The sequence below is a fragment of the Erpetoichthys calabaricus genome, chromosome 4, assembly GCF_900747795.2.
Source record: "Erpetoichthys calabaricus chromosome 4, fErpCal1.3, whole genome shotgun sequence".
Lineage (NCBI taxonomy): Eukaryota > Metazoa > Chordata > Cladistia > Polypteriformes > Polypteridae > Erpetoichthys > Erpetoichthys calabaricus.
Genome location: NC_041397.2, coordinates 195613692 through 195638961, shown reverse-complemented (window position 1 = coordinate 195638961; position 25270 = coordinate 195613692). Strand labels below are relative to the sequence as shown.

At 36.5% G+C, this 25270-nt stretch overlaps 1 protein-coding gene across 4 annotated transcripts in view; it reads left to right on the top strand.

The window, feature by feature from the left end:
- Positions 1 to 25270, top strand: part of cxadr (CXADR Ig-like cell adhesion molecule) — a 145840-nt gene that overhangs the window by 71709 nt on the left and 48861 nt on the right. For 2 of the 4 annotated variants that reach the window (XR_007934839.1, XR_007934838.1), the window contains exons 5-7: positions 878 to 994; positions 5744 to 5882; positions 6149 to 6441. Coding sequence is in view for 1 of the 4 variants with exons in the window: in XM_051927085.1 (XP_051783045.1) it covers positions 878 to 994; positions 5744 to 5882; positions 6149 to 6425 (533 nt within the window). In the remaining 3 variants the exon portion in view is untranslated. Of the gene's footprint in view, positions 1 to 877; positions 995 to 5743; positions 5883 to 6148; positions 8203 to 25270 lie in introns of those variants that run through there. The other 2 variants (XR_007934840.1, XM_051927085.1) reach the window with 2 other exon arrangements.

Sequence of the window (25270 nt, the reverse complement as noted above, 5' to 3'; positions counted from 1 at the left end):
TTGGACGTGTGAGGATGCCGTATGTTTAATGTGGAGAGTTCATTTATTCTCATTACCCGGACCATGCTGTGTAGTGTGGACGTTTAGTTCAGAAGCGCGTTGTAGGCGCCTGGGCCTTTCGTACTTTCTCGCGCCTTCCGTACTATCTTTGTGGACCTTTGCGGACGCCATAGTGTCTTACGTGTGACTCTGGGGTGCAGTGCAGTGCAGAATCCTCTTTTCTGTGTGGCTGTGTCATTAGTCGTTAGCTATGGGCGCGTTGTTGCTTCATGTCCTATTCAGAAGCGTGTTGTAGGCACCTGCGCCTTTCGTACTTTCCCGCGCCTTCCGTACTATCTTTGTGGACCTGTGGGGCCTCCGTAGCCTCTTCCGTTTGACTCTGGGGTGCAGCGCAGAATCCTCTTTTTTGTGTGTCTGTGTCGTTAGTCATTAGCTATGGGCGCGTTATGAGACGCGCGCTGTAGGTGCCTGCGCAGTATGTCTCATGGTCCCATCGCCGTGTACCTGCGTCCATGCCTTCCGGTTTACCATTCTCGGTTAGTAATATGGATAAATAGATACAGTAGAATATGTAGCAGATTTTTATTAAATAAATCAGATATTCTGTTGTACGTACAGTATTTATGTTTCATTTTCTTAAGTAATACCTGGTGCAAAGAGAACAAGCCAAGGCTACTAGAATTGGCACCGGCTTTCCTTTATCCTAAATTTGAATAAGCAAATTGGTATAATAGATTGATATTAGTTTAACTTTTATTTTTAATTTGATTTAATGAAATATTGAAATATGCATCATAATGTAATAGTAATGCTGTAGTTTAAAATATTAAAATGATCAACTGTGTTGTCTTTTTTTTTTTTCCTTCTTCGTGCAAAGACAATGGAGCTTTATTTGTAAAAAATTTAACAGATGGTAATTCTGGAACTTACCAGTGTGTGGTAACAAATAGAGCGGGCACAGACCAGTGTATTGTGAACCTATCTGTAGTTCCACGTAAGTATACAAATACACTTTCTACATCAAATGAATCTTTTTACTCCATTTAATTATCTCTAGTTTTGTGTAATTCCTCCTTTTTTTTTGTCTTTTTATATAAAAATGGTCAGATTTATTTATACCCCTTCATAGCTTTTATCTTAAGTGATGTCCTTGTGTCCAGGAAATTTGCTTTTAAATATTTAGATATGGGACAGCATGTTGGCAAAATCATTGCCGCTTAGGGAGACTGGATTCAGATTCACCTAGATTTGGCACTTATTTTTCTCATGGTACTTCGATATTCTGCCTGTATAGGGGAAGTTCAAGTTGTGTTGATTTGACAGCTCCAATTTTACTGGGTGTATACAACTTTGGGTGAGTGTTCTCTACAAGGGCTTCACATTCTGTAGCTTCTCTTCAAATTAACAGTTTCACCTGTACAGTGTGAGCAGTGCACTATCCCCATTTGCATCTTGGCAATCATTAATTTCCTTTAGGTTTTCTCTGTTAGACTGCCATCAGTATCAAGGCAAATTAGGCTATTGATGACTGGGATCTTTTGAGGTAAGTAATCCGTATAAACTAGACCCTTGACATCATCAAATATCATACACATAATAGTAACGGCACTGGTTTGAAAGTCATTTTGACTTTTAGCTATCAACTTGTTTTCATTATATCCATTGTTTGGATTCTGGGTCATAGTGATGTATCCAAGTTTATCCCCAGTTATGAAACAGTAATTAAATTTCTCTCATTAACTTGAGAGAACCCTTTGCATGCAGAGATTGTTTATTTCAGGCATTTTGGCACACGCTTAAACCCTGCTTATGTTCAATTGTTCATGAAGAATAATTTAATCTTACTACTAATGAATAACTACAGCATCTGTTGTGTCATGCTATACTCTTAGATATTTTTTTTTGTTAATATTCACTGCATTTTTTCTGTTTGATCTTCCTGCAAATTTTCTCTGTAGCATATGCAGGGGACTAGTCCTGGTATGTATTGATTAGATGAAATTCATTCTTTGTACGTGTCTAGTTCTCAAGTGAAATTCAAAATTTAGCAAATAATTAATGGCACAAAACTTGATTGTGTGTGTGTTTTTTTTTTTTTAATATATAAACCTTTTTTGTTGACTTGGTTCTGACACATATGCTTAATGTTTCTATGTATGTAACTTATATACACTACTGAACAAAGGCCTTAGACCACACAAGAAAAACAAATAGCTATAAGGGCAGTAAATGCTCATTTGCCGGTTGAAACACTGAAATAAACACAAAATTCAATGCAAAAAATAAAAAACAAGAATGTCTTGTTTTTGCAACCAAACTTTAGGCTTGAAATATATAAATACAAAAAATACTTCTTAATTCTTAAGACACAGCTAAACTTTGGTTTAAATTTATTGACAAAACTGGTGATTTGAGATTCATCAAATTTTTTGTTGTTTCAAAATGGTCCAAGAGTAATACTTAATTTCATCTGCTTGTAAGCATTATTAAAAAGACAATGGAATTCTGTCTTATACCATGTACAGTTCTTAGTAATGGCAAAGTTTGATAGGGAACCTTATGGATGGTGAAATTAGCTAATGCGCTGCTATGCTGTTGCTCCTTTACTTGACTAATTACAAGCTTACAGTGTGGTATCTAGCATAACCAGGAAAAGAATTCAGTCTTAAAAGCTCAAATTAATTTAGCTTACAAGTTATCTGTCTTAAATGACTTTTTATATGATATGAAGCTGGAGAATATTGCATCAGTGTACGTGTGCAACGTGTTTGGCCAGGTTCTTGTGCCTTTCATAGTTTCTTATTTCCTTGTTATGTATTGTGATTAAGTTGATAATAGTAAAATGAGGTTTGGTGTTTCTTGTATGTATGACGTTAAATGTTTGCTGTCCCTTATCTTGAAACTTCATAGTCTTCATTTTTTTTAATTTCCAAAATGTCAAAAAGTTAAGTCATTTATATTTTAAATAGTGAGGTTTTATCATTGAAAATGCAACATCTGAAATGCAAGACAAATATCGACAACAAGCCAGCTGGTTTTAAACATCAGTAAGGCTATTTTCTTAGTATAAAAGTTCACTTTATTTCATTATTTTTTATAAGAAGTGAAATTGAATTGCTATGAAAGCTCGATTGATTTCAATTTTCATTTATTTACTGGGTAAAAGCTCCTTTTTCCTGGTTTAAAATATATGTGATTTGGTACTTGTGGTCTGTATAGCCTCACACCCAATAAACATTACTTGTTTTTTGCAAGACACTAAAACAAACCCTTTTCCGGTAATGGAATGGTTATTAATGAACTGGGCATTCTCGTTTGCATAGCTGTTCATTTAAAGTTGTTATTGATTTACCTAGACAGAGTTCAAACAGATCAAGGGTCACTCTCTTCAGCGTCTAGCTGTAGTCTATGGCTTTGAAGCAAAGATTCTGTGCTGTTACTAGAATTTTCTTTCTTTTTTTTTTTTTTAAGAGTACATTAAAACTGAATATCCCTTCCAGAAAAATCTTTCAACAAATATGCTACAATAATGGGGGAGATAATCAGGAGGAGAGAAAAGGAAATGGATTGCTGCCATTTTAGTATACCCCTTACCCAAAGACAGTAGAAAATGCATTAAACCCTTCCTGACTAAGCAGAGCACCCTCAGCCTTACATTTTATTTTGCGTACTTGTGTCAACAGCATGTACTTGGTTTATGGGATATCATTACTTTTCATGACCTGCAGACTCATTTCTGAGCTGTGGTTGATTTATCAAACATATAGTATGTTAATTTGGGGAAAAAAATCTATCAAATGATATGAAGAAGATCTTAAGAATTGTTAGCTGCTTCTTCCTTTCCTTGTACTGTTATAGGCCCTAACCATTTTCATCTTGGGCAAATAAAGTGCAGTGGATGCCTAGTTCAGGACCTCAAAGACATTGAAAAAATTGATCTGCCAAAAATTCCTCGAGTTAAGTAGTGAAGTGCATACTCAAGCATACCAGAAGTTTATTTAACACTTAGCCAGGAAGCACTTTTCACCAAAAAGAATCTAAAAATATGGAACATACTTCTGAGTCATGTATTTGAAGTCGACCAGCCACGACCATAAATTCTTAAAGGTATCTAGATGACAGACTGAGACATGTAACTGTCAATGTGTAAACTGATCTACCAACCATGGTGAGATGAGTGTTCTCTGCTTGTTTGTCAGATTTATATGCTGACGTATTTATTCTGGGTTGTAGTGATGCAGTTATGTGTATTCCTTAATATCGGGTCTTGCAGACAGCCCATACTTTGAAATAAATACTTCCTTGGAATTCTTCATCAGTTTTATCTATGAAGTATTATTTATATTGGTGTAAATATATAACAAATTGATCAAAGGGACATTCGCTTAGCAGGAATGGTGAACCTGTGCTGGTTCCTGGCTTAAACTGTATAAAAAATGTTTTGGCTTCTAGCATATGCTCATTCCTGGATGTCTTATTCAAACAGGAATTTTCTGGGACATAATTGTTAATTAGAAAGAGAAGGCTACAACTGGGATCTTCATATAAATTAAGCTAGTCTTTATTAATCTTCAACTGTCTATTAAAATAAAAAGTTCATTCCCCAATACAAAAGTGCTATATTAATACACATATTGAATAAAAAAGAGAACAAAGAAACCAATGTGGCCACTAGTAAAAACTGCTTTCTCTGAATCATCCTGGTTCCCCTTATTGGGTCTTCAAGAGGATTAATAAACCAACACAAGCCTTAAATACTTTTTTATTATTATTTTGATTTACTTATTTTTACGTACATTAAAATAAAACTTGCTTTTCATGTACCTTTTGTAAATCTTAAATTAGCCAGCATGCAAAAATCACTGTTTGCTGAATTCAGAACTGTCATCTTGCACTGAAAAAATGAGAAACATCTGACTATTAATTGAAACAAATTCATTCAATGAAAAACAAAGCCCTCATCAAGAAATAAATATTTTTAACAAAAACACATCACAATTGTTGGCACCCTTGTAAATTAATGTGAAACAATGTAACTGAAGCATGTTTCCCATTCAAATTGCCCATTAAGTTGATTGGAGTGTATAGGAACTTTCCAGCAGAAATCAATGACATTCTGATTAACTGGATACAAATGTGAGGAGACACAGAACCAAATTTCCTTAGCCAACCATCATCATGGCAAAGAAAAGAGAGCACTCAATCCAAATGAGGGAGGTGTGTGCTTGTATGTGTGTATATATGTGTTTTGTGTGTATATATGTGTTTTGTGTGTAATGAATTTAACACACCCTCTATGTTCTAGTTTGGCTCTGCTTTGCAACCCCAACACAAACAAGATAATTTCATTTAAATATAGGCAACTTTATTATGCACTTTAATATCTAATCAGCATAAAAATATTTTACAACACAAATCTATTTTCTTCTCCTTCTTTTATACCATTTCAGCCTATAAAGGGTCAATTACTAGTTTAACAGAGCAGTTAATATATATACACACTGATGTTTTATAGGAAAAGTGAATGTTATTTAATCAGTTGTTGTTTAGTTTATCCCTGCCAGTACTAGTCTTGTCTTGGTTTATTATGCTTTAATTTGTGCTTCACTTCGAGTTTGCTGATAAGTCATGATTAACCATATGTCTCTTGTTCACAGGTGGCAAGGTTTTCAATATGATATCTAAAGCCTATACTATGCAGATTTAATAATGTCTTACGCAATGTTTGTTCTTTTTATTTCAGCAAAAAACACCTCTGGTGTAATAGCTGGTGCAATTATTGGGACTCTTCTGGCTTTACTTGCCCTTGCAATAATCCTCATTTGCTGGTACAGAACACGTAACAAAAAAAAATATGAGAAGGAAATTTCTCATGAAATCAAGTAAGCAATTTTTTCCTCCATTTTTTTCTAAAATAAAGCATACTTAATATACTTTGTATGTATATAGATAGATATGTATGTATGTGTATGTGTATATATATAGATAGATAGATATATAGGTGTATATAGATATAGAGATATAATCTATTTATTTATTTTAAAGATAATGCTGTAATTGTAAGTAACCCTTATAGAAATCGTGCTTTAGTTAAAGTGATTTATTCCAATAAACCAATTTTTTTTTTTTTTTCTTTTTCTTTTAATAGAGAAGATGTTCCACCTCCCAAGAGCCGTGCATCAACTGCCCGGAGCTTTACTAGTGTTGGCAGTAATCGCTCATCCTTGGGTTCCATGTCACCATCCAACCTACATGAATATTCCCTCAAGCCTCACTATGACAAAATTCCTTCTGAAGAATATGAGCGCCCTCCAAGTCAAGCTCCAAATCTTCCATCGGCCAAGGTAGCAGGTCCCAACCTTAGCAGAGCGGGTGCAGTTCCAGTGATGATTCCAGCACAAAGCAGGGATGGGTCCATAGTTTAGAACATTTTGAAAAATGGTATGACTGAGTTTGACAAATTCAGTGTTGAAGAAAAAAACAAATGAAGTGTTATTAAGTGGGTTTGCACTTTTTCAGACTATTGTTATTCAATCAACATGTAATTTGCGCAAGTGTGATTTGAATTTTTCTTATTTAAAACAAAGCAATCGTTTAAACGAATACCTCCGCTTAAGTCTGTGTGAGCTGATTAGAAAGGTGAAAAAGTATAAAGTGTAAAAATGTAATATTTAGTGAATGGAATATTTGCTGTGTAGTGTTGCCTGAACTGTTTTTTTATTAAATTGCAAGTAGACAGCATGCTTTTTTTTAGTAATTGTCATATTTCCTTTTTGTTTGTTTTCTTTTTTTTAATATGAAAAGAGTTGATCTCTTCTGAAGATGTATATCTTTTGTACCCTGAATTTTTGTAATTAGTTCATTTTGATGTTTGATACAGCAACTTAATACCAGTTTTTTCTTGGGTGTGATCAAAGTTGAGTTTAAATTTTGACACTCTGAAATTACACTAGAAAGCTAAGCTTCTAGTACAGATTGCTTTAAATTTATACATTTAAACTTTCTGAAATGTAGTATTCAGTTAGTAGAAATCTGGTACATACTTATTACCAGCAGTGACATTAGTCTGACTTATTTGCAAATTCATGTTTTTGATTTGCATTCTATTTTATTCCGTGCTGTCATTTTGTGATGCAGTGCACAAAGGAAATGTGTGCCTTCACACATTCTCGACACTTACTGTTGAGAACTCTGATACGTTTGTGAGGTGTGCCTATATTGTCTGCTTTCCAAGAAGGCCAGGAAGAAGAAATTAGATCTAAATTATCAATCTCAAAGCATTTGCCATTGCTGAAATTGCTGCTTTTCTTTTTGTTTCTTTTGGGTGTTCTGCTGCCTTGGGAATCTTTTTGCTTTCTCTTTTTTAATTTGATGTTAGAGCTTGACAGTGCATGAACTCCAATTTTGGAAAAATTTTAAAAGGTCTACTGCTAACACTTGCATTGTTGGTAAAAGTGAATCGTTTTAGGCATTTTAAATCGGACTTAGTATGTAAAACCTGTATCCTTACATAAAGCTGTCAGACTGATCTTGCAGTGATTAGCAGCTTTTCTTATTTTACTGAAAGATTAAAATACATTTTTATTTGTTTGCCTTTGCTGAGAATCATTTAGTGACAGAGTAATCTGTCCATGATGTTTTTCATGCAAGTGTAGATAAATAGGAGATGTACATTAGAATGGGTACATGACCAGTTAGCAATAATAATTTTTTATTTATGTTCTCTCTCTTTTGAAACAGCACTGTACAGTACTGATATCAATAAGAATTTTGTAAATCTTCAGCAAAATGTGCATTTAGCACAATTTGTAATTGTATGAATAGATCATTGGTCAAAGCTTTGTTTTATGGGGCTTTGATTTATATGGCATTGATTATATTTGATGATGTTTTAATATACTATATATTTATAAGTATCATTACTGTGCAATTCTGTTCCTGTTCCCAGTTTTCTGAAATGTGCCGAAGTGGAATGCACAATTCGTTTCGATTGTGAATGACGTATAGTAGAGATTGAAATGCTAAATTTGTACATTTCAGTTGGTTCAGTTATATAGTATCATTTTATTGACAATGATATACTGTAGATAGCATTTTCTGTGAACTGTTTTGATAATTGTAAGAAAATTAGTGCCCGCGTACACGAGTAGTTTTGTTTGCCTTTTTCCTGTACCCTTAAATAAACATTTCCAGAAAACTTGATTTGTGTTTGCTTTTTTGATTTATTTTACCCCTTTTTGTCCATCTGTTCTGTGTTTCTCTATTTTTCAAAAACTAATTACCCTTTCAGAGTTAGTTTTCTACTAAAATTGAATCTTTATGCTGAACTCTAATTGCTTTTCAGCAGTGTCAGTATTTGCCTAAATTGTTTACTTGTTTCTAACACTGGCTGAAATCCTTTTTTTCAAGAATGTAGCTAGGGTTTAGATATAGATATAGATAAAAACTGAATTTTTAATCCTTAATTTAAATTGACTTTGCCCTCAGGAGCCCCATCCCAACCAAAACCAGGGAATGATTGCCTGTTTACAATGTAGTTTGTTTGAAAACCATAACTCTTCCCACCCAATTGTTTATATCATATGTTTCTATTGAGACACATTTAATTCAGGAAATAGTGCATGATATTCAGGAATGATGTGCTTCTAGTATAAGGCAGCTGTGTAAGTAGAGACATCAGAACTGAACAAGCTGTAAAGAAAGCATTTTACACCTTTTTCCAAATGTGGCCATGTGCTTGTTAATACATTTGTACTAGTGTAGTTCCTTCGCACACAAGTTTTATGTATTTTATCTTGAGGTATTTTGGTTAAGGTACAATATCAGTTTTGTTGTTATTTTTATAGAAGAGGTGATTGTACTTGTTCTAGTTACACTTGTCAGATTTTTTGTATCATTGTTTTACCATTGTAAACAGAATTTGCTATATAATATATAAATGATGACAACATTTCAGTAGAGCGCTCCTATAGAATTCTGTACCTAGATGATTTTGTATCTCATGTAGGAGTAGGACAAAGGTCTTTTTGAGTGTCTGTCTGTACAGGAAATATATTCTAGAGTAAATTCTAAGCTAAAAAAGTGAAGTTGCAATTATTTTTTCTGTTGAGCTATAATTGTACCTGATGTGAATATATAAATGAGGTATGAGTTGAGGGACAGATAAGGAAGAGGGACCTAATCAAAATGAGAGATAAAGAAGGCTAGGTCAAATCAAAAGTATCCATTTCAATAGTAGATGTTGTAGATAAGAGTAGTAGGATATTCAGGATCTAGGTATTTGAGAGATTTTAACTTCTGATTTTTTTTTCCTTGAGTTGGTGTTGTTGAATCCTTGTTACAAACAATCAAGTAGTATTGTGGATATGATCAAGTAGTGAAGTGTGCTCTAAAGAGCTAAGAGAGGAACAGAGACATTGTAACCCCATTCCAATTGTCCTTCTCTTTGTTTATATTGCCTATATAAACACACTTCTGCCCATTTACAGTACTATAAAAATTTTAGGCCAGCCAAAAAAATATGTGCAATTTTTTTCTTGGCAGTGAGTGTTTGTTTATTGGGAAAACAGTATTTTAGAGTGGACAGTAATGATTAGTTTGTAAATAATCTATCAAAGTTTTTTTATGTCTATTAATTTGTCCAAATTATTCTAACAGGCATATGGATGTGTGCTGCATTTGAATATCTATTGAATAATTAGATATGCAGAATTTGAAAACAGCAGGGGCGGCACAGTGGCGCATTGGTAGCGCTGCTGCCTCACAGTTAGGAGACCCGGGTTCGCTTCCCAAGTCCTCCCTGCATGGAGTTTGCATGTTCTCCTCGTGTCTGCGTGGGTTTCCTCTGGGTGCTCCGGTTTCTTTCTATAGTCCAAAGACATGCAGGTTAGGTGCATTGACGATCCTAAATTGTTCCTAGTGTGTGCTTGGTTTGTGGATGTGTGTGTGTAATAATAATAATATGTGGTTGTAGTAATAATAATAATAATAATAATAACACATTTTATTAATATAGCGCCTTTCCCATGCCCTGTGGTGGGCTGGTGCCCTGCCCAGGATTTGTTCCTGCCTTGTGCCCTGTGTTGGCTGGGATTGGCTCCAGCTGACCCCCATGACCCTATAATAATAATAATAATTCATTACATTTATATAGCGGGTTGGATTATGACTGACTGACTGACTTAAAATAGCAGGATATGTAAAACCACAACTGAAATAAGTCCCAAAAGACAACAATAATTATGTTATTTCCATAATCACATTTAAACTTTTCTTATTTATAAAAATGGTTATAAGCATGGCTGAAAATATGTTCATAAAACCATTCATTAACTTTAAATTCTTAATCTTCATAGTGTTAGGCATGGCAAAGGTGCTATATGAATAAAATGTAGTAGTAGTATTATGTTCATCTGGGTTTTTTCATTTTGTCAAAAGCAACCAGTTAGACACCTTAATTAGTAGGCTGCCACATAATTATGTCTGCATTAGTAATACATCAAAAATCCTGTGCAAATGATTCTATGGAACACATAAATGAATTGGAACATCTGCTGAAAAAAAACATTCTGAACTAGGAGGCAAACAGAAGTAAAAGTGGGGGTTTTGCGGAGGCTCACATTTGCAATCCACAACACTTCACAAGCAGAATTTAGGATAACTCTCATGTTGCACTTTCAGGGCCTCCCTTTTTGGTAACGTGAGGGCAGCTAGGTGCTCATCGGGCCATTCACACCAACTTGAGAATGTGAATAGAGCCCAGAACCATTCTATGTTGTAGTTAGGACATGCTTATACAGTACATACTTTTTTTAATGTTAAAACCAGGATTTTGTTGGGCTGTATGATATGCACATTTACAGCAGAATTTATTTTCAAAAAAATCCAACTTTCCAGTAGCAACTCCCTTGGGGGAGCTATGTGTTGTTATGCCACAAATTCTCTTTCAGTTTGGATCAACTGTATCAACTTCACTGGATTAAAAAAAATGTGTCTCAAATCAGGAGCATTGTTTGTGGAATAGCTAGGGTGCCTCTGAGTGATTTAGGAACAAACCTGTGGTGATGCGAGTATATCACATCATAAACAATATGTTTTGGAAAAACAATAGAAATGTAATGTTATTTTATCAATGTGTATTTGTATTTATTCTAATGACATTTAATATTTTAATGAGGAGATAAACACTTCGCAGGTAACTAGTTTTAAAACAAGTTTCTTAGATGGCCCAGGATTTTTTCACAGTACTGTCTCAAGAATTTCAAGAAAGTAATAGACGTCAAAATCACTTGTAATATTTGTTGTTCATATTCATGTTGCTTATTTATTCCTTTGCTGTCTGATGTTGTATATGGGAAGCTTGGTGTAATTCTGGAGTTATTTGTGCCTCTGAAATCTGCTGATAAGGTATGTAAGTATTTGTTATATCCTACAAAATATCATTGTTTTAATTAAAACTTTGAGTGTTTAAAATGTGTACTGTTAAAAGAATAAAATCTAAAATGCACACTGGAATTAGTTTAGACAGATTGCGGGTCTCAGACACTGGTCTTGATAGAGGTTCCCACAGAGCAACTGTTACAAGGACTAATAAGTGCTCGTTTTGAGAGTAAACTGTTGTCAGGAAATCTGGCCATTGTCTGTTAGGCAAAGTAGATATGGTTTTATACACTCAGCAAAGAATGTTATCAGAAATGAATAAAATTGAATTAAATTGTAAGGTTTCTTTCTACAGAAGGTTGACCACTTTGTATCTGAAACAAAGCCAAGTTTAAAACGAAAGAAGTTGGTGAAGGGCTGTGTCAGCATGTATTTGCAAGGGAAAAAAAAGTAAAGGTTATTCCCACGTTGAAAAGAAAAGAAGTTGACAAACATAGCATAAGGCTATGTAACTAAATTATTGTCTCTTACCTTTTCTTTTTAGTGTGGAAATAAAAAATGACAAGCCCTAATAAGGGCGAAACATGCGTCATATACTATTTGTATCATTTGGCAGATACTGTATCGCATACCTATCATCTGCTTCTTGCAACCGAGAGGACGTGGTGGATGTTTGCCCACTGGCCGACCAACCACAAGCGTTACCTGGTAGGTGACCAAATAATAATCAGATTGAGATTCACACTTAAAAAAGAATGTAATTCTGCACCCTGCCAAACAAGAGAACCAGGCTTTGCCTCAGGTCCTAAAGTCCAAGGTTCGATCCCTGTAAGGAGATGCAAAAAGTGTGTGTACCTTATGAGACCCAATAAGGGTGAAACACATGTTGTGTACTGTTTGTATTATTTGATAAGTACTGTGTGTATCTAATCTATTATAACAGGAAATCCTGGAATGAGACTTTCTTGGAGATAATTTCTACTCCCACGAGAGATCATTTCAGATCCTGCAAAACAAGACTTTTTGCCAAGTGATTTTGACAAGTCCCGCCCTCCTCTCAAACATTTACAATCACGCCCACGGTCCGATCACTTCTCATTCGTGTGAATGCTATTGTCAGACACAGTTCCTGCTCTCAGCTCCAAGTGGGGTCGGAAATAAAAGACAAAGAGCAGACGACAAAGTAGAACGTCGTAAAGAGGTTCAAAAACATTGGCGCGATACACATGGAGAGCAGGTTAGAGATTATGAAAGTACTAAAATTCGAAAGTCTCAAAAAACTGATAGTAAAGATTGCATTAGTGCTAACAAACAGAAATTATTACTCGGTGAAATAACGGAATAACGAAAAGAGATAGAATATATAGACATAGGTGATATGACAGAAGTATACAGTTTTTGTTCGGCTTTGAACTTTAAGTCAGAGACTTGTAGATAGTCTAATTCGTGTTGCCATCAGGGGAAAGTAGTGTTTCTTCCTAATGAAGAGGCCTATCTGCGAGAGTTAAAAGATTTGTTGTTTTGTGAAAGTGAAATCCACATACGCAAGTGGCAGAGACGCAAACTGGCTGGCATGTAGCTTACGCTGTGGGGTTGGTGAGTGAAGGCCCCTAGTATATACTAAATAATAGAGAGAGATGTCCATTTTAATAAAAGGACAAATATCTATGTGTCTGTCTGGTTGCTATGTCTGTGTTATATACCATTGGGTACGGTATTTGTAAAAGCAGTGTTCAATGTTTGTAATGTGCCATATGTTGGAATGAAACATGCATTGCATTTTTCAGATGATATGAAATCTATCTAAAATCATGGATATGGGTCAGATATATTGACAACAAGATCACCGGCATAAAGAAATGCTTTCTGTTTGAGCCCTCCCCTTAATTTTTTACTTTATTGCCATGTCTTTGTATTTTCTACATCTTAAAAAATTCATCCTTCCCAGAGGTCAAGATCTTTGAAATGTTGATTGTGGTTTATTAGGCACATAGATAAATGCACATAGACAAGCATGCTCAAGTAATTTGCATGAACTTAGTGGGTTGTTTGTACAGGCTTAGAAAGTCAACTACATGTTTTACAAAATATATTCAAATAGATGGTTCCCTGCAAATGTTAACACTGAATATGCCCAACAGAGAGTAACTGCTGGATGGACAGAAATTGGCTTATCCACCTTTCCTTCCAAGAACTGTGAAGGCAGCAGCCTTTTAGAAAAGCTCAGTATTTCTCACTGTTCTTCTTTTTGTTTCTGAATTTCTTTATTTAAGATAATGTGGCCACTAGAAATTGAATAAATGGATATTAAATTTACAGATGAACTGCAATGCTCCCATCTTGACAGAACTTCAGACTGGCTTAGAAATTGGAGTTGCGAAGTGGACCCGATGCGTGGATTATGTCTGCAACACCTGAAAACATAAAAGAGACAGAGAAAATAAATCTCAGGTGTTTTAAATACACCTGTAATCAGCTGCTTGCCCTGCAATTGTGTGTGCCTGAGCAGCTCAGTTTCACTTTGCCACAGGATCTGTTTGTCCACAGACTGAGATGGCAACATGCTGGCCTGAGAGTGAAAGCAAGGTGTAAAAGTTTTAGAATTGTAATCCCATCAAATGTAATGGAAAATGTCTGATTGCTGTTAAATAAGATGGATGAACTGTCTGTGCTTAAAGCAAGTTATGGAGTGCACAAGTACAGTGGCATTTTGTGTTTTATGGACAGATGGCCAATCATCTCATTCAAACAGACAAGAGACCCAGTGCAATGTGGAAAAAAAGAAATGGCTCTGAATGACTGCAAATGACAAAAAAGATAAAGTAGAAAAACTCATTCAGAATAAAATGAAGGATAGCTGGAATGGACTGGGCATAATTTCTGGACTCAAGCAATCCAGGGCACAGGAGCTTAAATGGGATGTGGACAAAGCTAATGCCCTCCCACCGACACCTTCTTCCAATGTCCAGTCTCCCTATAACTACTCTAGTACATCAGCGACTCCTGCTGTGTCAACTGGAATGGCCAGGGACAAGTCCACCCCTGACTTTCAGTGTGGGTTGCCCATAACTGAAGACCAAGTAAGGAGACAACTGAGGAAACTACACACAGCAAAAGCTGTAGAACCAGATGGAGTCAGTCCTTGAGTCCTTAAGGCCTGTGCTGACCAACTTGTGGTGTCCTGTGTAACTTGTTCAGTATTTCCCTAAAATTTCAGAACGTGTAGTTGCTTTGAAAAACATCCTGCATTGTTCCTGTTCCAAAGAAGTCAGGCGCCTCTTCACCTAATGACTACAGACCAGTGGCACTTATGTCTTACATCATGAAGTCCTTTGAGAGACTGGTTCTGTACTATATAAGTTGTCTTTTATTAGACCACCTGGACCTACTGCAGTTTGCCAATCTGATATGGATGTGAGCAGTACTGGAGTACCACATGCTGTCTCCTTTTCGCTTCACTCTGAACATCTCCAACTATAAGTATACAGTAACACCATGTCATGTCATTTGCAGTAATTCTTAGACGTTTTTGCACTTATGGGGTGTATTGATAAAAGGGATGAGACAGAGTAAAGGAGTCAAGTAGAGAGCTTTGTTTCTTGGTACAAAGAGAGTTGTCTGCATCCTGGTTATTTACTTCTGCCGCACAAAAGACCACTATCTAGGGGTTCACATCAATGCCATATTGGACTGGTCTCATGACACAGAGGAACTATATAAGTAAAGGCAGAGCAGGCTCTTTTTCCTTAGGTGACTGCGTTCATTTCATGTAGGACGTAGCACCCTTCACATCTTCTACAATTCTGTGATGGTCAGTGCAATTTTCTATGCTGTGGTGTGCTGGGCTGGTAACATCACTTCAGAAGAGGCCTACTGAATCAACAAGCTAATTAAAAACGCATATTCAGTTATAGGATGCACTCTGGACCACCTGGAGGTAGTAGGAAAGGAGAGAATTATAACAAAAACAAGTTCCATTATGAACAGTACTGCACATCCTCTCTCTGACACACTAATGTTAAGTACCTTCAGTCAACGAATCATTCAGCAGAAGTGAGAAAGAAACGCTTCTAGTGCTCCTTTATACCAACAGTATAATGCCTCACAGTAGCTGTGACAGCCAAAGTCAGAAGTTTACTTTCCTTTTAATTGTCTTGTATTTTAGTCATTCTGGTGTGTGTTCAGACCATAGTGTAAGTATATATATATATATATATATATATATATATATATATATATATATATATATATATATATATATATATATATATATATATATATATATATATATATACTCAGTTATCTACTTATTTATGGATTTATTTTTTTTTAAAAACTGCTGTAAAAAAAAAAAAAAAAAAAAAAAAAAAAGCCCCAAGTTTCTCTTAGGAACACATACATTATCTATCTATCTATCTATCTATCTATCTATCTATCTATCTATCTATCTATCTATCTATCTATCTATCTATCGTATTTGTGTGTCCTTCCACTTGCTAGAGTTAGGATGAGAAATTTAAAAGTAGCAACATTATGATAAAAATACTAAATGAGTGTAAAAATAAGAAAATTGGTCTTATTAGTCTATTCTGTTGTCTGGCATTATATGGGCCGAGAAGAGCTGCATGTTAGTGACTTTTCTGCACCCACTCAAGCCATGTGAACAAGGTTTAAAGTTGTAATGCTAATGACTGATAACTTCACGTGGTGGGCAATGGATAAGTGAAAATAATGTCAGCTAGCATGTTGGGAAACCAAAGCCCCCACATAACTAGGCTAGTCTCTAAACTAGGACTAGGCCAATGCGATAACAACCAGCTGTTTTTTTCAAGCAACATACTTTTTCAGATGATATGAAATCTATCTAAAATCATGAATATGGGTCAGATATATTGACAACAAGATCACCGGCATAAAGAAATGCTTTCTGTTTGAGCCCTCCCCTTAATTTTTTGCTTTATTGCCATGTCTTTGTATTTTCTACATCTTAAAAAATTCATCCTTCCCAGAGGTCAAGATCTTTAAAATGTTGATTGTGGTTTATTAGGCACATAGATAAATGCATATAGACAAGCATGCTCAAGTAATTTGCATGAACTTAGTGGGTTGTTTGTTCAGGCTTAGAAAGTCAATTTGGAGAAGAACACAGGAATATAATCTATTGGACACTTGCAAGGGTTTTCTGCCATGGAATGACATATCTGTTGGCTTTGAAAAGCTACTGGATACTTTACCTCCAGAGCTAGAGTTGTCCAAATCAAGATATATCAAGATTAATTGTCACCTGCAGCAGGTAATACCACTATATGGGTTGCTACAATCTTTAAGACAGATTTCACATAATTGCATAACATATGCTATGCAGTTTCACTATAGATTGTATAATGCAAGTATTTTTATGCATGGTTTTGTGTTTTCTCTACACTTGTATATAGTTTTCCTTCATTATTTGTAGTTAAAACTAGTGGCTCATAGGTCTAGGTTCCTGGATTTGAGTCTGGGCACTATCTGTACAACGTTTCCACTTCCTGTCTATTTGTGTAGGTTTCACTATACACATTCCAAAGCTATCTGAGCAGGGCCAAACACATTCTATCAACTGTTACGTTATGGGAAATATGCTATATTTCTTTTTTCACCACAGCAAAATTAATATAGACCACAGATTGATTGGTTTATTGAATCATGGAACATATGTCCACTATAGCATGCTTTCTAACACAATCTACAATTCATGATTGTGTAAACAAAAAACAAAATAACTAATACATTTGACTGCATTTATCACTGACAAAGTATATTATTGTCTGTGTACCTGAAACATTAAGTCTTTGATGAGCTTCAACTAGTCCAGATGCTCCCATTTGCTGTGCACCAAGCAGGTGGTCATCACTGATGTGTACCTGGATTTGTTGAATTTCATTACTGAGAATGTCTGTTCACATATGTATTTTGATCTAAAGAGAACAAGCATTTTCTGAGCTAGTCTTTTCAAGTGTGGGAAATTCTTTCTGTGAGAATTATAGAAAGTCCGTATTGGCACTGACTTGAAGTGTTCTGCCAGCAATGCACCGGTTATACCTCAGTGGGGGCATTGTCCACATCACAAATAAAAGGAGAGGAGATGGTGGGCATTTCAGTTTCCACTGCACTGAATTCTTTAAATCGCCTAGAAAATTCACCATGCAGTGCTCAGAACATGGCTGCGTATTTGTTAAGCTGATCAGCAGATAGATTCAGTGTGGGAAGGTGTTTCACTGTGCAGCTTCCTCATGAAGGCCGTTGAGTAGGCTGTGCATATCGTGTGCAAAATGACCTTTGCCTTGCAATTTTGTATTAAGTTAATTCATAAGTGCAGTCACATCAACCACAAATGCTAAATCTGATAGCCACTCATGCTGCTTAGTTCAGGGATGGGTTTTCATTTCATTTGGCAAAACTCCTGAATCTCTAATTTCAGATTCCAGGTCTGTTTGAGTACTTTGTCCAAGCTTAGCCACCTGATAGCTGTGTGGTAGTTCAGATCAGTGTGATCAGTCTCATGCTCCTCCAACATTGTAACAAACTGTCTGTGATTTAATGTCCTAGCCCTGATGAAATTTAAAGTATTTATTACTGCATCAACCGCATGGTTAGTTTTCAGCACTGATTTACATAGCACTTCTTGGTTAATAATACGATGTAAAAATATGAGATTTTTGGCTGGGTTTATCTCAGCCACTTTTTCCAGTATCCTTTTCAAAAGTCCCAACATTTTAACCTGTCAATTTAGGAAAACCATGAGTTGTCACTCCAACTAAATTTTCCCAGTGCTGTCCTAACTTTTACATGCATAAACTAACTTCAGTAAATAAATCCTTACTGGTTGTTGTCCTTTTCACTGACTGCATGGAAGCTAGTTTCTTTGTCATTTCAAAGTCTTTCATTATATCATTCACAAAAATCAGCAGCTGCACTGGGTCATGAACATCACAGCTCTCATCAAAGGCCAAGGAGAAGAAGTCGACATTTTCCATTGTAAGTTTCAGCTGTAGTATCAGATTTTCCGCAATTTCCTCAATCCGTTTGCTGTGACAGGGACAGATTTCACTGGTCAACAAGCATTTTGCTACTGGGATTCTTTCATCTGTACTTTAACAAATTTCACTTGCTGACTCCAAATCTGAAAACCGTTTTCATCCAGCACGTCCCATTTTTTAGTTATGATGTTCTAGGTCTTGGACAACTAGGGTGATTGGATAGTAAAGGCGATGCGTTTCAGTATTTAAGAAAATAAGTTTGGTCTTGAGAAAAGTGAAGCCAAAATTAAGGAAGATGTTTTTGTTGGCCCTGAAATATGTAAACTGATGCTTGACCATGAGTTAAAAAAGAAACTGAAGCCAACTGAATCAGCACTCTCATTCGAGCGGGTTGTCCAGAATTTTCTTGACAGTCACAGAGCAGAGAATTATACTGAGCTTGTGGAGAATATTCTGAAAGTGTATCAGCTTACGGGAGCCAGAATGTCACTGAAGACTCATATTTTACATTCTCATCTTGACTTTTTTCCACCAAATCAAAGCGATGTCAGAGATGAGCATGGAGAGAGATTTCATCAAGATATAAAGGTGATGGAAAACTGATACCGGGAAAAATTCACTCCAAGCATGATGAGTGACTACTTTTGGTTCTTGCAAAGAGAGACGGATGTGCAGTACAAACGCAAAAGTGAGTGCCTCCAACATTTTTGGGCATGCTGACCTCACTTTTATATTGAGGTAAATTGGCATAAATATGCCTTAACGTGTCTCTGGTATCGTCTTCTGGTTTCTTTTCAGAATAAACACATCAAAACAATTTTGGTGGGACATAGTCCAAACTCCAGATATTGTGTTGATATATTACAGTATATTGATATTCAAAACGTTAATGATGTGTATTTGAAAAACCTGATGTGCTAGCTTAATTCAAATTTCATATATGAAATCAGTGTAAAAAACTTAATAAAGAGATGCTCTGAAGTTCCCAGAAGCAATTTTGTAGACTAGTGAATTCAAACACATCCTTCTTCATTGGGCAGAAGATTGCTGCCAACTCCAATAAGCACTCTTTTTTAACAAATTCTTCACCAGAAAATGGTTTGCTTCTTTTGGCAATTTTGTGAGCTAATATATAGTTGTTTTTTTTAATGTTCCCTCCTTTGCTGTACGAAGCTTTGTAAAAAGACTGCTGTTTTTTGCAGTTTAGCTGACAGTTCCTCTGCAGTCCTCCCCTTCTCCTCTTCCAATAAGTTTCTGCATTTTCCAGCGTTCTTGGTCTCAAAGTGACAGCTCAAGTTGTAGTCTTTAAATACAGTGCTGTGCTCTTTGCATACCAAACAGATTGCTTTACTGCTAATCTCTGTGAAAAAATAACCCCTTTCTCTGATGAAATCTCCCACAGATTCCCTCTTTTATATCCCACCCTTTCTGATGGAATCTCCTGCAATTTCCCATACATATCAATTTTGATCTGCGTCTGCACGGTCGCATCTGACACACTCAGGCGAATACTTGTAGTCTGCACCTTCCATGAGCCAGAGGGAACCAGACTACAGGCTGTACAATGCCCAGGTCTGCCAGAGGGTGAGTTTTTGTGTGTGTTCGCACCCTGCGATGAGATGGCACCCACTTCTGTGCTGGTTCCTGTTTTGTGCCTAGTGGAGCTGGGATAAGCCAGTGATTACATGTCACTCTGAACTGGATACCTGTGTTAGAAAATGAATGGATAGATTTCAGGTAGTCAGAGTCTATACAACAAGCAACGTACATAAGCTATTTTAGAAAGGATCCCAATCTACAGTAGATTAGTGTCAGGCATGCTCTCTTACTAGTATGATCTTTATGTTTACACAGGTAGGTCTCTGAAATGATATGTACAAATAAATTAAAACTTAAATAATCTGACATGTTTATACCAAAAACATGGGTGGAGTGGTGGCTCTGAGGCTAAGGATCTGTGCTGGTATCCAGAAGGTTGCCATTTCGAATCCCCGTCACTGCCAAAAGAGATCCCACTCTGCTGGGCCCTTGAGCAAGACCCTTAACCTGTAATTGCTCCAGGTGCGCTGTACAATGGCAGACCCTGCACTCTGACCCCAAGGGGTATGCGAAAACTAACAAATTCCTAATACAAGAAATTGTATAAGGTGAAATAAAGAACAAAAAAAAAAAATGTTTATACCAAAAACATGATTTTCTGTCTATGTATAAACTGAGAAAGGCAATAACATATTTTTATTGCTTTTTAATTTGTTTTTGGCAAAATAGATTTGATTGATTATATATACTATATTTGTAGTGATGCCAGGAGTAACAAAGGAAATCCTGCTTCAAATATCCATAAATGAATGTAGCAACACGTTAATGCAGTATACTGAGGACTGAAAATGTATGTGATTTGAGATCCTGGTGCAAATTTAAGTGTCAGTTCTGGTTCAGGGTGGAAAAGTGTTCAGTTCAGTTCCACTCCCTCCCAGCTTCAGAGGCCTGAATTTTAGTTCCATCCTCATTACTGTGTCTGAGCAATTTTCAAATCCTCCTCATGTCTGTGTGTGTTTCTCTTGATCATTCAGTTTTCTTGCAGTGCTTATTTAGCCAGTTAGTATTTGTGGATGTGTCACTGTGCTCTTTGATGGATAGATGCCCCATCCAGGTTTGATTACAGTCTTGCCTACTGTATTGCTAGAATAGGCACCAGTCACCTCCTTGTCTGTATTCAGTTGTTTGAATGGACAGGGGGATAGAATTCTAATGTAAAGACCAGATTCTGTGTGTTTTTTTGCAGTTTGTTTCAGATATAACCACGCAAACTCTATCAAATGCACCAATGAAATGTATGTTGAGATAAATGGAACGTGGATTGTAATCATATTCTATGCTGAGAATAGTAGTAATTGTCAATTTATACATATTAAAAGTATTAATTAGGGAGAGATTTATCAACTGCGAATTTTAGTTTCAAACAAATTTCTAAAAGCAACCACTTACCAATAATCAATTATATTTTTACTGTAAAGCAATTGACTTTTTTAGGAAAATCAGTGAATTAGTATCTGCATGTTTTGTTTTGTTTTTCTCTAATACTATGGTGTATTTTCAAATTTATGTAACTGTTTTTCTTAATGGAGCCAAATTTGAACATTAGAAAAATCTGGATGAGGACAGGTCATTCAGTCTAACAAAGCTCCCCAGCCAAAATGAAGTCGACTTTTAAATTTCCCTAAAGTCCTACTGTGTTGTGGCAGTTGCTACCTTTTCGCTTTTGGGAGCCTCTTGAACCCAACACAGTCAGTACCATAACCGAGATGAGTGTGGCAGATGAGGACAAAACACACCAACCAAGGGGATGGTGAAAAGTGCAAGTGCATTTATTAAAACAAATCAAAATCCAAGTGTTCCAAAAAGTGCAGTGCTCAAAACTGTCACCAAATAACATTAAAAAAGTCTTCATGTGGACGTTAAAATCAATAAACAGATAAATCTGTTAAAAACGAGGCTAAAACTACGCAGTGCAGGAAACTCATTGCAAATCCCACAAGCCTTGGTGCCTTCCTTTAAAACTGATTCCTTTCCGGCCTATCCTATTCGGACCTCGCAGCCCAAAGAGATGTCAACCAGCATTTGCAGACTCCCATCTCCTCTGTCCCGTGTCCCTGCCGCCAATCCCATGGCGACCGCAGGCAACCACCAATCCCTGCTTGGCCCAAACTATTGCCAATCCAGGCTCCACCCAGCGTGGATGCTCTGTAATCTCACCGCTGCCGTCTCAAAGGCTTCTCCCTGCGAGAGCACGTCCAGAGCGTAATGGTCACTCCTGTTCCCAAAGACACTCAACAGCCCCCTCCTGAGTGATGGCCACTCACTCCTCCTTGGGGACTCCCGTCCACCTGTTTCCTCTCTCTTTCTCCTGCCTGCTTTTTCTCCCGTCTTTTAACCTCCACTCTTTTCTTGACTCTTTCACTTTTTTCCCTGTCCTTTGATCTTGCGCTCCTGTTTATAGGCTGTGGAGCTGTTGCAGGTGAGATCACCTGATTGCTACCCTGGGCTGATAGCAAGGCAATCAGACTGCCCGCACGTGCCAGCAAGGCAATGCATGGAAGGCTGACCGCCTAGCACCAACCTAGAGATGGGACGTCTTCGGCAGGCCACTCGCACTTGCTTCCACTCCCTAGTGCGAGCGCGTTCATTATTTACTTATTAAATCGGCCTCTCTTTTTGAGCTGCGGACCCGCTATACCATATGTGTACCACACTATTTGGCAACTCTGTGGTTCTCTCTGTGAAGAAAAACCTCCTGTTTGTGCGAAATTTACCATTAACAAGTTTCAAACTGTTTCCCTGTGTTCTTAATGAACTCATTTTAAAGTAACCGTCTCGATCCACTGAAATAATTCCGTACATAATTTTGAACACTTGAGTCATGTCTGCTCTTAATTTTGTTTTGTTTAAACTAAAAAGGCTCAGCTCTTTTAATCTTTCTTCATAATTGGAATCAGCCTAGTTGTTCTTCTCTGCACTTTTTCTATCACTTCTATGTCTTATTTGCAGCCTGGAGACCAAAACTGTACACATTACTCCAGATTAGGTCTAACCAGTGTGTTATGTGAATAAAATGTACAATTCAATGGTTTATTTGCAAGAAGCTATGACAAAATTATAATTATCTGAGACTGCATGTAAGTTCAGTAATTTGACTTTCATTTATTTTATAATGTTAATACAAACAAAACTAATAATCTGCGCAAATATTTGAGAAGCAGGATTGAAAACCTAATGTAATTGGGAAGATACTAGAATACTTGAATACAAGAAAACTTAATTGATCTTGTAAGATTACTTTTTTCTTTTTAATTTTTCAAAGATATCACACTGCTAGTATCAATTTTTTAATAAACTCACCATCCATCAAAGGTTTCAGTTGCACACATATATTTCCCCCCTGTCATCTTGAAGGAAATTTCTTGAGGTGGTGATTTTGCCTCAATGTAGATCCTTCTTGAAGAACCATCTCCAGACAAATGCTGCTCTTTATATAGAAGTTTAATGCACATCAAAAAATTAAACTCACACATTTGTGCTTTTCTTCAAACATCCAACTGATTTTCTGAGTTTGCTTTCACCAAAACAAGATCATAATGAGTTGAGACCAATTCAGAAAGTATAGTGGTTTAAAAACAAACATTTGGTTTCTTAAAGTACTGTAAATGACACATGGGCTGCATCAATTTCCTTGTGTGTGGCAATTGGGAATTAATATGTTGTGTAGCTGACAGAGCTTCTTAGATAAAAAGACGGGCAACAGATGTTGTGTTTACAGAGTGGCCAGTGTTGAGCAACACCAGTGGAATGCACACCACTACAAAAACAAGCCTTTATGGTGTAGTTAGTAGACACATGTATGTATAAGAATGATTATTGTATAAACACAAGTACAAACAAAGTAATACAGCAGTCCAGTATTACAAAATATTTCTTGAATTTGCATGTTTTATGCACGATATGTTTACCTTGCCTGTTCAGCAGGGAACAGCAACAGAAAAAAGAGAAGCTGCATATCCGGAACTCGTATTTAAAGCTCTCCTCATATAGTTTCATGTTTGCTTATCAGCATTGCAGTAATTAATGCATTGCGTGGTGTTATTTTGTTCACATAATGAAAAGCACTAGAATTGAATAGCAGTACTGCTTGCTGCTTTATGCTGAAATTACTTGTTCAAAAAATGATATTTTGGTGAAGATTTTAAAATCTGAAAAATTTACAGTTACAATAGAATATCAGCAGGCAGCACGGTGGCGCAGTGGTAGCACTGCTGCCTCGCAGTAAGGAGACATGGTTTCGCTTCCCAGGTCCTCCCTGCGTGGAGTTTGCATGTTCTCCCCATGTCTGCGTGGGTTTCCTCCCACAGTCCAAAGACATGCAAGTTAGGTGCATTGGCGATCCTAAATCATGCTTGGTGTATGTTTGTGTGTTTGCCCTGCGGTGGGCTGGCGCCCTGCCCGGGATTTGTTCCTGCCTTGTGCCCTGTGTTGGCTGGGATTGGCTCCAGCAGACCCCCGTGACCCTGTGTTCGGATATAGCGGGTTGGAAAATGACTGACTGACTAGAATGTCAGCACATTATGTTTCTGTCAGCTGTTATTTACTAACATTATTTTAATTTTGTGTTGTTGTAGATTATAGAATAATAATCAAATATACTTAATTTTAGAATGTTTTTATGTTGTTAACAGTTTTCTTCTTCTCTCATTCTCTAGATCATGTTTTGTCATGTTGCCATTTATTGTTAATGTTTGGTGGCACATTGCATTCTAAGTGTAAAGAGAGAGGGTCAGGGATTAAATATTTTTGTAGTCAAATGTTTGCTTATACATTCAGGACTTGAACATATACATCAGTAAGCACATTTTTCCCAAATCCTTGTACTTTCAGACCCATTTGTCAAACAAATATTGCCAAATACTAAGCTGAATAAGGCCACAGAATAAATCCAGGTATTTTGTTAGATGACGTAGAGTTTGCACATCTGTGTCTTTGATTTCAGGCTCTTCTCCTTGTTTTGCTATCTGAGACATTCTTGGAATGTCCAGACTGACTGAGGGCATTTTCATTAGTGCAAATAAATTGATGTCAGAATATTCATGAAGTATACCGTCTGTTACACAGCGTATATTTTGTCAGCGGATTTATGATTTTGTGAAAAGGCCTCCATTGTAAAATTGATATAGTTTAGGTTCTGTTTTCTTTATATAGTTAAATATTTGGCCCATATATGACCACATTAGCAGCATATTTTTAGTCGTGACCAATGTCTTTAGAGGCTAACTCTCTCCTTTTTGCTAAGATACCATTTTAATGTGATTTTTTTTTTCCTT